We start from the raw sequence: 12,046 nt of genomic DNA, 5'->3' as shown, positions 1-12,046 counted from the left end.
ATGGCTCTTGAACAGAAATGAATGTCAACAGAAAAAGAACACGTTACATTAAATATACATATTTCTGAGGTGGGGAGGGGAAGTATCACGTTGTTTTATCTCAAGGCTATACCCTAGAAAAAGAAAAATCAATAATAAACCAATCATTCTCCCCATAAAAACTGCTAGAGGATACAGTTATTCAACTTCCTGCTGTAGCAGAAAAAAGGAACTAGAAGTTAGAGGCTGTGACATACATCTGCAACCTTCAGTCATATAATCAACAAACCTCCCATGGGTTCTAAATTCTTTAAAACTTGCTAATCCAATTGTCAAGTATCAGAGGAGTAGCCGTGTTAGTTTGGATCTGTAAAAGCAGAAGAGTCCTGTTGCACCTTATAGACTAATAGACATATTGGAGCATGAGCTTTCGTGGGTGAATGTAGTGGAAATTTCGAGGCAGGTATAAATATGCAAGCAACAATCAGGCTAGAGATAACGAGATTAGTTCAATCAGGGAGGATGAGGCCCTCTTTTAGCAGTTGAGGTGTTTACACCTCAGGAAGAGAAACTGTTTTTGTAGTTGGCTAGTCATTCACAGTCTTTGTTTAATCCGAGCTGATGGTGTCAAATTTGCAGATGAACAGAAGCTCAGCAGTTTGTGACTCTCATGACACAGTCGTGAAAACCAAGAGCATGGATCTATTGAAACTTACTTTTCTTTGAAGAATTACAATTATTACCAAGGGTGACATGATACTGTAACGTATTTTATCCCTTTCATGCATTCGTTAATGCATTAGGGATTACACAGTAATACAGGATCATTTCAGGTAGGTATATATTCAGTTCTTTAGCATCTCTGTTGAACTTAACCACTTCTGTCACAGTAAGGAAACCTTTTACATTACCACACCTTGTGCAAGCCTTTTATGTGTTAGCTTTAAGTTAAATTTTGTGCTACAAAATACTTTAGTGCGACATCCTGTCACAGGCAGGGACTCTTCATTTTGTATCACCTTGAGATCTACTGAGGAAAAGTGCTCTATAAGAGCTAGGTATTATTATTATTATTACAAACACAGTGGTGTGTTGAAACAAACTAGTGCAATTTAGATTTGGGGCTTGCTAACCGGTTTGTCCACTCAAACATGCTGAAATTCTACAGAATAAACCTTTTTAGGTAAAAGGCAAAGCATGCTCCTTAATAGACTATTAAAGTCTTCTGTGTGGGTTTTGCTGTGTTTAGTATTCTATTTTAAGAAAGATTAAATATTGTTTCACAGAAGGCACAATACCCAAGCAGACTACAAATAGTAGAATAATATTTAAAATACTGAATTATGAAGTCAGTTGATTTTAGAATGCTTTTATTGCTTATGTAAACGTAAGACTTGCACACAGTAAAATGTAACAAATAACTTTCAAAAAAAAAAGTGTTGATCAATAATCCTTGCTGACTATGCATGCATAGATACAGTATATTTCACATACACACACTTTACTCACTAACTCACAATATTGTTTTGTATTTGCAGGTTATTAGCTGGCTTAGTAGTCTTCATAACATACTATTTTATACAAGTGGCTTTTTCATAGTATAGAACATATATTAATGGAGAGATTATCTTGGGATTGACCTCTGCTTGCATTTACAGTCATGATACCCTTGAAGCTTTTACAACAATTGCTTATGTGATCTAATTGCTTTCCTAATATTACATTACAGTCCTTAACGAAATGTGGCACTGGAAACCATCAGGAGAGAAAGAAATGCATGTCCACCCACCCCTTTGTAGTCTACCAATCATTCAAAGGTCACATCTTGGGAAGAACTGCCTTATATTTGTAAATATTCTTCTCTTCAATTTATTTGAGCTTATCTTAGCAAGAATAATACTGTCTTCATCATCCCTAAAATCAAACCTTGCTGATCTAATCACATGCCAGTTCAACAGTCATTCAAATTCTCTCTCTCTGTTAACCTATATTCCCCTCTCAGTCTAGAAATACACCACCATGGGATAAGGCCATAAAATAACATTTTTCTCAGAATGAAAAACAAATGAAAACTTCTATGTTTTGTATTGTAGTCTTGGGCTCATTATTTTATCATCATCATTCATTAGTGTAGACATAGATAATCTCTACATGTATGTGTATTAAAACTGCCTCTTCAGGAAGTAGAGTTACAGCCCTCTATTTTGTGATTTTTCTGTTATTTAATAACAACAGAGAACAGGACACATAACGAAAAGTAGATGGCTCAGAAAGGAGAAAATCTGTAAAATAAATTCAGACTCGCAATTGCTAAACCACATACAGAATGTTTGAAAGCACTAAAAGGCAATAACCACGTCAACTTTTTATTTTCCATCCTCCCCCATTTCCATTGCCCCTTCTTCTCAGTCTGCACTACAAAACATTGGGTCTTAGCATATTTCTTGTCAGGTTTCTTTAAAAAGATAAGCCATAGAAAAGGAGATTAATCTCTCCAACATTCAGCAGGTAAAATTACCTTCCATCTCTGCTGCTTCTACCTAGTCACATCCTCTAAGAAGATTAAAAATCATCTACCCCGCACTGGTATAGCTACACATCAGAAAAAATAAATACTTTGAACACATGAAGCAACTCCAGCCCCAAAGGTAGCAGCTGTTTACTCAAAGTGACAACCGAATGTAAGAGAAAGTTACTTACTGTAATTGGAGATTCTTTGAAATGTGTTGTCCCCATCTGGATCCCAAAACGTGGATGCAGAAGTGTGCCATGCGCCAGAGCCGGAACTGTTGATAGCAGTGTCCACTGACCTGCATGTGTGTCATGTGTCAGCCACATGGCACATCTGAGGCTTTAAGAGGCTGCACGGGTCAATGCTGCTCCAGTTCCTTATTACTCAGCAGCAGAGGAGCCCGGAGCAGAGGGGGAGGAGAGCAGGATAGGGATTACATATCATTATGTGGATTCCAAATGTGAGAGAGTAGTAAGCAGTATTCAGGAGGAGGCAGACGCAAGGGCTCTTGGAAAGACCAATTGTGTACAACAGCATGACCGATGGCGGCATCTATCGTCATGGGGGGAGCAATGGCATAATGAATGGAGAAAGTATGGACAGAAGACCAGGTCGCTGCCTGGCATATGTCCTGCCAAGGTATGTCTGCTAGGAAGACGGACATGATGGCGTGAGCCTGTGTGGAGTCATCAGGAAGATAACCTTCATAGAGAGGTGGGCGAGGCTTGAAAAAAGGTTTGGTGAGGGCAGAGAGGACATTAGGTTGAGGTTTCAAGGTGGGATGGGCTGTCGCATAGGAGGAAGAACATTGAGGAAATCTGGAGGTCTCTGGATGAGTGAAGATGGAAGAGCCATCCACAGGAGGAAGGAAGGCACTGAGAGTAGTTCGGTGAACTTAGATGGAAGAGTGTGCTAGGCCTGATTGGCGGAGATGGAGGAGGTAGTTTAGGAAAGTAGGAATGGAGACAGAGTTGGTAGGAATGTTATGAGGACTCATCCAGGCCGTGAAGCAATGCCATTTGGCAGGAATAACACGTGTGAGTGGAATGTCCTCTGATATTAGTGAAGATGTTGCAGATGGGCGTAGAGCAGGCCTGGTCTACACAGGATCCCCAACCAAATACCAAGCCGTGAAATGAAGGGAGGGTGGTGTTGGCATGTTGCAGGTGATTGCGGTCCTGCATCAGATGATTTGGAATGTTGGGAAGGCGAATGGGCGAGCAGAGAGGTGAAAGATCAGTATAACAGTATTGGCGAGACCAGGAGGGGGCTATAAGGATCACCATTGCCCAGTCCTTGTGTATTTTGTGTAGGACCTCGGGGAGGAGGGGAATTGGCAGAAGGCATTGAGAAGACATGCAATCCAGGGAACAAGAAGGACACTGCCCTGACAGACCAGGCCCAGGCCTCCAGGAGCAGCACAGTGATAGTTTGCTGTTCTGTAGCATCGCAAAGAAGTCACAGTCAGTGGAAGAAGAGAGATTGGTGAGTGGGATCGTGGAACTTCCACTTGTGGTTGGCATAGAAAGAACGGCTGAGTGCCTGGGAGGTGTACTGCGTGCAGGGTGATTTGGCATTGGATGCACCAGTTCCATCAGGTGGACGGCTTCCGTGCACAGAGAGGGGGACCTGGTACCGTCCTGTTTGTTTATATGGACGACTGCCATCATGTTGTCTGACAGTATTTGTACATGGCAGGAGTGGAGAAAGTCCAGAAAGGCTTGGCAGGACAGATGAACTGCTTGGAGCTCAAGGATACTGATATGCATCCATGCTTGTCCTGTGAACCAGAGACCCTGAACTGTGCAGCTGTCAAGGTGGGCACCCCAGCCCACTAAGGATGCATCTATGGTGAGTATGGCAGTGGGTGAGGAGTGTATGCCCACTAGGACTGTGGATGGGTTGCACCACCAGGAGAGGGAGGACCAGGACCTTGGTGAGTGGATCTAACTGTGGCTCATAGACTGTGTGGAGCCAATGTTGGAGGCAGTGCATATGGAGACAGGCATGTAGTGTAACAGCAGTGCAGGCAGCCATGTGTCCTAAATGAGAGCGGCACTGGCAGACATGCTTGCGTGCACCATGTCAGACCATGGTACTAAGGGAAACAAGAATGGCAAAGCGGTCCCTGGGGAGAAAGGTTCTGGCTGCCACCGAGTCCAAATGTGCTCCCGTAAAGGTAAGTGTGCGGGTAGAGACGAGGATGGATTTTTCTTTGTTGATGCAGACTCCTAATTTGTGTAGGGGGATGTGCAGGGTGCATACGCTGGTCAGGAGGCGGCAGTGAGAGGGTGTCACCAGAAGCCAGTCATCCACATAAGGAAATAGGGTGTGGCCCAGTCAGCACATGTGGGCTGCCACAACACAAAGACCTTCATAAATACGATCTCAAAGGGGAGGACACGGAATTGGTAATGGGTATTGTGCATCTTTCATATCGATAGCCATGAACCAGGCTCCATGGGAAAGGGAGAGTGATCATCCAGAAGCAAAAATTGCAGATGAATTTGTTTAAGTAGGCAATGTTCAGGGTGGGGCATAGACTACCCCCTTTTTTCGGAATGAGGACATAGGAGGAATAGAAGCCACAGCTACAGTGGCAGTGCGGCACAAGTTCTATGGCACCTTTGTGGAGAAGGGCGATGGCTTTGCTGAGAAAATAGTTTTGGGAAGGGTCTGAGGAGCAGCCCCCAGGTAGGTAATGCAGGGGAAAAGGAAAGGAATTTGATCAGGTATCCTTGACGGATGATGTCCAGTATCTAGCGGTCAGAGGTGATCAAGCTCCAATTGTGGGTGAAGAGTTAAAGGCAGCCCCCGAATATGACATGTGGTATGACAAGAAGGATTGTGGTAGTTCGCAGTTCTCGATGTGAGAGTCAAAACGATTGAACGGTCGGTGGGAAGCTGAGGCAGCCCAGGTGGCTGAAGAAGTGTGTCAAGGCCGTTGGGAGTGGGAGCAATGGCAAGGCGCTTCAAAGGGTCACTGGGGGTATGGTTGATAGGTGGTGCAAGGACGAGGGCATAAGGGTGGATGCTGTTGTGGGCAGGTGGAGGCTGGGGTATAGATGCCCAGGGAGCGCTGGGTGGCACGAGCGTCCTTAAGGGAATGAAGGGACTCGTCCGTCTTATCACTAAACAGTTTATTGCTGTCAAAGAGGAGGCCTTCCAGCATCATCTGGACTTCTTCAGGAAGACCACTGGATTGGAGCCATGAGTCGCAATGAAGGACAACCTCGGACGCTAAGGAGCGAGAGGCAGCATCTGCAGATTCTACTGTGGCCTGGAGCGTGAATTTGGCCACCAGTTTGCCCTCATCCAGCATGCACTGGATGTCTTGCTAATCAGTCAGAAGAAAGAATCCTGGAATTCTGCAAACTTAGAATAGAAGCAGAAGTTTTATTTGGCCAGAATACCCTGGTAGCTGGCAATAGGGAATTGTAATTCCACGAACGAATAAACTTTTCTACCCAGCAAGTCCAATTTCTTTGCATTGCAGCCTGGGGATGTAGATTTGAAGTGCTGCTGGCAGGCGCATTCAGTAGCTGCATTGATTACTAGAGAATTTGGCAGCAGGTGAGTGAAGAGAAAATCTGTGCCCTTGGAGGGAACAAAATAGTGGCATTCTGCTCATTATGGTGTAGGGGCATAAGACGCTGGTGTGTGTCACACTGTCTGGGCCAGTTTCAATATGGCAGAGTATATGGGCAAGGCTGTGCGGGTGCATCCCTGGGGTTGAAAAATGTCCAGAAATTGATCTTGGGGATCCTGAACATTCTCCACTGGGAGGCTGAGAGCAGTAGCCATGCAAACAAATAGGGACAGACTGCAAGTGGTCATCCAGTGGGGAAAGGGAAGATGGGATAAGGGTATTGTCCAGTGATGATGAAGCGGCGATAGAAATGGGTGGTTCCAGCAGGGCAGTCGGGACCGTCAGTGCTGATGGGACTGGAGTGTCCAGAGGCTCATGCTGGTGGGTGTCCGTTTGGGTAGGAAATGTGCAGTGTGGGCGACAGATAACATACACTCCGCCCTCAGCATGAGAGGTGATGAGCAGCCTGTAGTGTGTGTGACCAGGTGCACCAAACCCAAGAATCCCAGAGGAGTTGATGGAGCTGGAAGCAAAGTAAAGGGTCTCTGTGCCTGCATAGACGGGGTCAGTGGAAAGCAGAGGCATTTAGAGGATGCTCTGTTCATACTTTGTTTGAACCTGGTGCTGAAGTTGAAGTCAGACCGTCGGCTGTAGTGTGCAACTTCTCGCCCGAACAGTCCCGGCTCAGGGAGGAAATGCTGCTCTTTGAGGTGGTCTCTGTCAGGGATCCACCCTTATTCCCATGCTGCTTGTGCACACGGTGAGGTTTCATCAGTGCCAGTGGTGCCACATGGGAGGGGCCTGGTGAGGCGCTCACTGTCTGTCCCAGACATCGCTGCAGTGGTTCTGTCAGTGCCAGGTCTTGCTGGACACATGGGCGCACTGCCTCCACCATTAAGAAATTTCAGAGCCGAAGCTTGCGAGCTGCTCGGGTCCACTATAGCAAGAAGCAACAAATGGAGCAGCGGGAAACTATGTTGGCTTCACCGAGACAATACAGGCAGAGGGTGTGCCCATTGTTCACTGAGAAGGAGCAAGGGCCTGAGGCGCAGTTTTTTAAAACCAGGTTGATGGGACATAATCCCCGGTTCAGGGAGGGTAGAGAAGCCCCCAAAGGCGAAAGTCCAAACAAACAACCGAACTAACTACGGACGAAGAATGGACAACTAACTAACTAAAAACAAGGAGAACTATATACAGTGAATAAGAGCTATATACGTTGGCAAAGAACACAGAGCAACAGGGCTCCAACTGTGGCCACGCAGCGGGAAGAGGGAACTGGAGCAGCATCGACCCACAGAGCCTCAGAAAGCCTCAGACGCACCGCGAGGCCAATGCATGATGTATGTCCATGTCAACAGACACTACTAGCAACAATTCCGGCTCTGGCACATGGCACACGTGCACACCCTCCTTTGGAATCCACACAGGGACTAACACTCGAAGAATTTATATTTTTGTAAGTAGATTGTGGTCTTACATGAGAATAGATGTACATATGTGCACAGAGTAGAACATAACACAGTCTTCTCAATGTAATATATAGAATCAGCCTGCAGCCCTTAACCTTTTTGGTAAAAAGATGCAACTAGACTACAATGCTTCCCCTTGTTTACTTGAGATTCCAAGTTCAGTTCCATATTTTTTCTAGCAGTGTAACTGTCACAGTTCCAAGGCAAATGCATCTGTCTTCCCCCTCCGTGGTTCCTAGTTTCCCGAGGTCCCTCCATGGGCCCATTTAAGGTGTTTGACTCCCAGACATCACCTTTCTTGGGTAGAAACCCACATCTCATTCTCTCCTGATGGGTGTGTTAAGGCTGCACAATTCCTTGGTTTATAGTATGATACCCCCAACAAGCCAATCTGCCTAGGGGCCAGAGACTGTGCTTTGCTTTCTCTAAGAGGGCTAAGAACAGTGTGTGTTGCCAGCACATACAAGTAACCACACAGCTCTTCCTAATCAAGCACCTTTATTCTTAAGGTAAAAGCATTACAGAGTAAACATAAAAACAATAAAAAGTTCCTGTACACAGGCTATAAACTTACCAGAGATGACCCAACAGACTCCTGAGGCCCTGCAGGCCAAAGTCTTTCCAACCCTTCTGCAAAGGTTAGGGCCCCTTTTGGACAGAAGGCCCTGTCCATTTGCTGAATCAGCAAAAAGGCCTTAAATGCAGCCTTTTTATATCAAAAAGCCCTTTCCTTGTCTGTTGGTCTTTGGAAAACCCAGATTTAACCAATATAGGCAAGCCTCCCCAGAGGGTGAAATCTCTCTGGAGGCATTTACAACATAGGGTGATGCATCTTAATTACCCCCCACTGTTTGTGATTCCTGGACCACACACACACACACACACACACCCCTGCATACAGTCCTCGACCCACAATGATACATAGACTTAATACAATATGGCCCCCAAAGATATTACATGTGATTGCAATTTCTGTCATAGTAATTACTTCCTGTTCTAGGGTTTCCAAGTGACTATAATCTTCAGAGAGTCTCCTGAATTTTTGTAGGAATATGTTTTACCTTTTTATACACAAAATCTACTTGACTAAATCAATTAGGACTGTTCAAAAATATATGAATGCCCCAAACTTAAGTCTTCTAAAAAGATAAACTGCATTTTATTTCTATATTATGACTAGTTAGAAAAAAAAGCACAAACACACACACACACCAAATTCTCCTCAGTCCATAGAGAGTTTTAATTTTTTACTTCACTTAAAATAAACTCATTAAAGGTGCAGGACTGACAACACAGATGAGTGTAGGAATTATTTTATCCACAGAGCAAGCTTCTTCCACACTCTCCTAATGAGCCTCATTCAGACACTGCCCTAGAGTGAGATGAATGCCTGAAATCAATGTTCCTCAAATTCACAGAGGAACCCATTAATCTGAATCTATTCTCATCCCCTTAAGTTTTCCCCCAAGAAAAGGTCTCAGGTACCCTATCCTAAATAGACAGAAAAAATGTTTCAAGCAATTTCCTGTTCCTGAGCTGTCCAGATTGCAGCACTCTTAGTTCTCTGAGCTTTAACATGGTTTTTTTCCATTGGCATAATCCTGGAACCTGTTGCACTAGATCAACAGTTCTCAAACTGTTGTACTGGTGACCCCTTTCACATAGCAAGCCTCTGAGTGCAATCCCCCTTATAAATTAAAAACACTTTAAAATATATTGAATATCATTATAAATGTGGAGGCAAAGCGGGGTTTGGGATGGAGGCTGACAGCTCGCAACCCCCCATGTAATAACCTCACGACCCCAAGAGAGGTCCCAACCCCCAGTTTGAGAACCCCTGCATTAGATAGTTTAAATATAAAAGTAGCATTTCCTGTCTTCCTGGCTTCAACCTATGTAACTTAGGAGTTCAAGAAAAGGGCTGTTTATAGTTTTATTTCAGTTTTTACCAAAGTTGGCTATCTGAGCACATTAGCTCTTCAAATGTATTTCAGCAAAGAAAATGTGCTGATTCAAAGTGAAAGATTTAAATACACCTCTGGAAATGGAGTCTTGAACGAACATTAGTTTTAGCAAGCATTTATATAAAAGTTGACAAATTCACAAAAATACTTACATGGGCAGAAGCCTACGGTGATACTAGTTTTTTGGCCTGGATCAAGAACTCCAGCACGCAGACTAAATTTAAAAATGCCATCTTCTATGGCTTTTCCTGCACCATCAAGATCTAATTGCCATGTCACCGATTGCCTTGAGATATTCGTCAGGTCAAACTTCTGTAAACAGTTGTAGGTAAACAAGGATGCAAGATGACAGAATGCGATAAGCATTATGTTATTTTTCACATCACTAAATATTAAGCTTTTCCTGTTGAAAACAAGTTACGATTTTATGTTGCACTTTTTATCTACAAAGAAGAAACAATTGACACAAAGTTCAACAGAGCGCTCTAGAGAGCAATAGAGTATGCAGTTTATATCTGTAAGGTAAGAAAATAAGCACACTTACAAGCACTCACCATTCACAAAGAGCAATGTTTCCTACCTAGGAAGGAAAACCATTTTCTCAAATCTTAAATATGACACCGATTTCTTCAATGTAATAAGAATAATCTGGAGTAATAGCAAGTTGGCTATCAGTCATGGGCTAGTGTGCGATAAGTAGATTAACTGCATTTATGATGGCAGTGGTGGTAAGGCAAATGCAGATGGGAGAACTTCTACTAGTACTGGTGAAATGTTGCAAGAACTGAATACACTATCAGAGAGACCTGACATTACAGTTCTCGAAGATACTACATATATTGATTCTTTTGTTGAAAAACTTGTCGAGATTGCAAAAGTTTAGAGCCAGTTTTAAAAACCCACTTTTTTTTTTTTTTTTTGCTGGAATGATAAAACAACAAGAATTAAGAACCTCTGCCCTAGTAAAGTGGATCATCCATCTGCTATATTGTCCCCAGGTGCAAGATTGTGACTTCACCCTCAAAAGTTTCTCATGAGACTATATGGAAAGAGCTGGGGTATAAGGAATGCCATTCAACTGAAAACTGTGTCTCTTTTGGATAAATTTCAGCACACACCCAGGTCCATAGCCAAAATCTTATTGGCAGAAACTGGGATAAGTTATCTCCAGAAGGAGAAGGATGCAAAAAAGGAATAGTGCTGAAACATACTGGCATCTGGCTGCCCATTGAGGTTCCAACATCATTGCATCAGAGTATAAAGTAGCCTCTGTGATAAAGGAACAGAGGATAACCCCTCTGCCTAAGCTGACTCTTTAAGATGAAAGGCACTTTGAAACTACCTTTTCTTACCCTAAGATTGGATACCTAATTTAGTCACCTGAGTGCTGCTGGTACTATTTCTCTCACCTAAAGGACAACATGTTCATCCTAAGGACAGACTAAAACCCTGAAAAGGCTGTGCCAAAATCTAGTCTCTGAGTCTGCTCAAGTGATCACTGGTTTTAACAGTGGAAAGGCTGCATGCCTTCAAAAAGGCAATCCCAGCACTTTTGTCTGAAGTCCAGAGCCAGTAATACCTCTGAATGGTCACAGCAGACCGTAGAGAATGAGACAAACTTCAGATGCTTTATAGGCAGCTCGTAATGCATGTCTGGCTAAGTCTTGACTCTCATGAATGTTAGTCCTCTTGTACCCTGACAGGCAGGCTACATCTATACTGCAGCTGGGAGCATGCTTCCAGCTCGTGTAGACAGACGCATGCTTCCTCTGCCTGAGCCATCTGAGTATAAACCTGCTCAGACCCCCTGGGTATGATTTGAGTTGCTAGCCCAATCTACCTCCAGCTATGCTGCTATTTTTAGTGTGCTAGCTCAAGCAGAACTAGTGCTCAATTGTCTATACAAGCTGGGAAGCACACTGCCAGCTGCAGGGTAAACATGACCTTGCAGGCAAGCTATAAGAACTAACATTCATGAGGGTCAAGACTTAGGCCACGTCTACACTACGGGATAATATCGAATTAGCTAAAATCGGTTTTATAAAACTGATATTATAAATTCGATTTCATGCGGCCACACTAGCCACAGTAATTCATTCGGCGTTGTGCGTACAGGTCTGCGGCTTAACGTCCGATTTCTGAAGCGTTGCATTGGAGTTAGCCTCCGTAGCTTTCGCCATAGCTCGCAGTCTCCCGCCTTGGAATCTGGTTGAATCATGTATTGCGCGCGGGTGGTTCTTGGGTAATATGTCGTGCAGGTCATTCTTCCTCCGGGAAAACTCAGCTGACAATGCTTTTCGGCGTTTTTCCCTGGATTGCCCGCTGGCGAACACGCCATAGCACCGTCAACATGGAGCCCGTTCAGATTTTTTTTTTTTTTTTTTCAGTCACCGTGATGTGGTACTGAGGATGCGCGCAGAGAGGCGATATCTCGCAAGCTGCTACTAAGCAGCATCCACTTTGCGTTTTGTCAGTGATAGCAGATGATAGTTTACCGTCATTCTGGTCATCTACTGCCGGAGAAAAACCG

General features: G+C 44.1%; 1 protein-coding gene across 3 annotated transcripts in view; it reads right to left on the bottom strand.

Annotated features, from left to right (window-relative positions):
* The window catches only part of CFAP47 (cilia and flagella associated protein 47), a 761,390-nt gene that overhangs the window by 639,797 nt on the left and 109,547 nt on the right, over positions 1–12,046 (bottom strand). For all 3 annotated transcript variants that reach the window (XM_032799255.2, XM_075059737.1, XM_075059740.1), the window contains exon 24: positions 9,669–9,828. In XM_032799255.2, coding sequence (XP_032655146.1) covers positions 9,669–9,828 — 160 coding nt within the window. The remainder of the gene's footprint in view (positions 1–9,668; positions 9,829–12,046) is intronic.

Source organism: Chelonoidis abingdonii, chromosome 1, assembly GCF_003597395.2.
Source record: "Chelonoidis abingdonii isolate Lonesome George chromosome 1, CheloAbing_2.0, whole genome shotgun sequence".
NCBI lineage: Eukaryota > Metazoa > Chordata > Testudines > Testudinidae > Chelonoidis > Chelonoidis abingdonii.
This window is presented reverse-complemented; position numbering and strand designations above follow the sequence as displayed.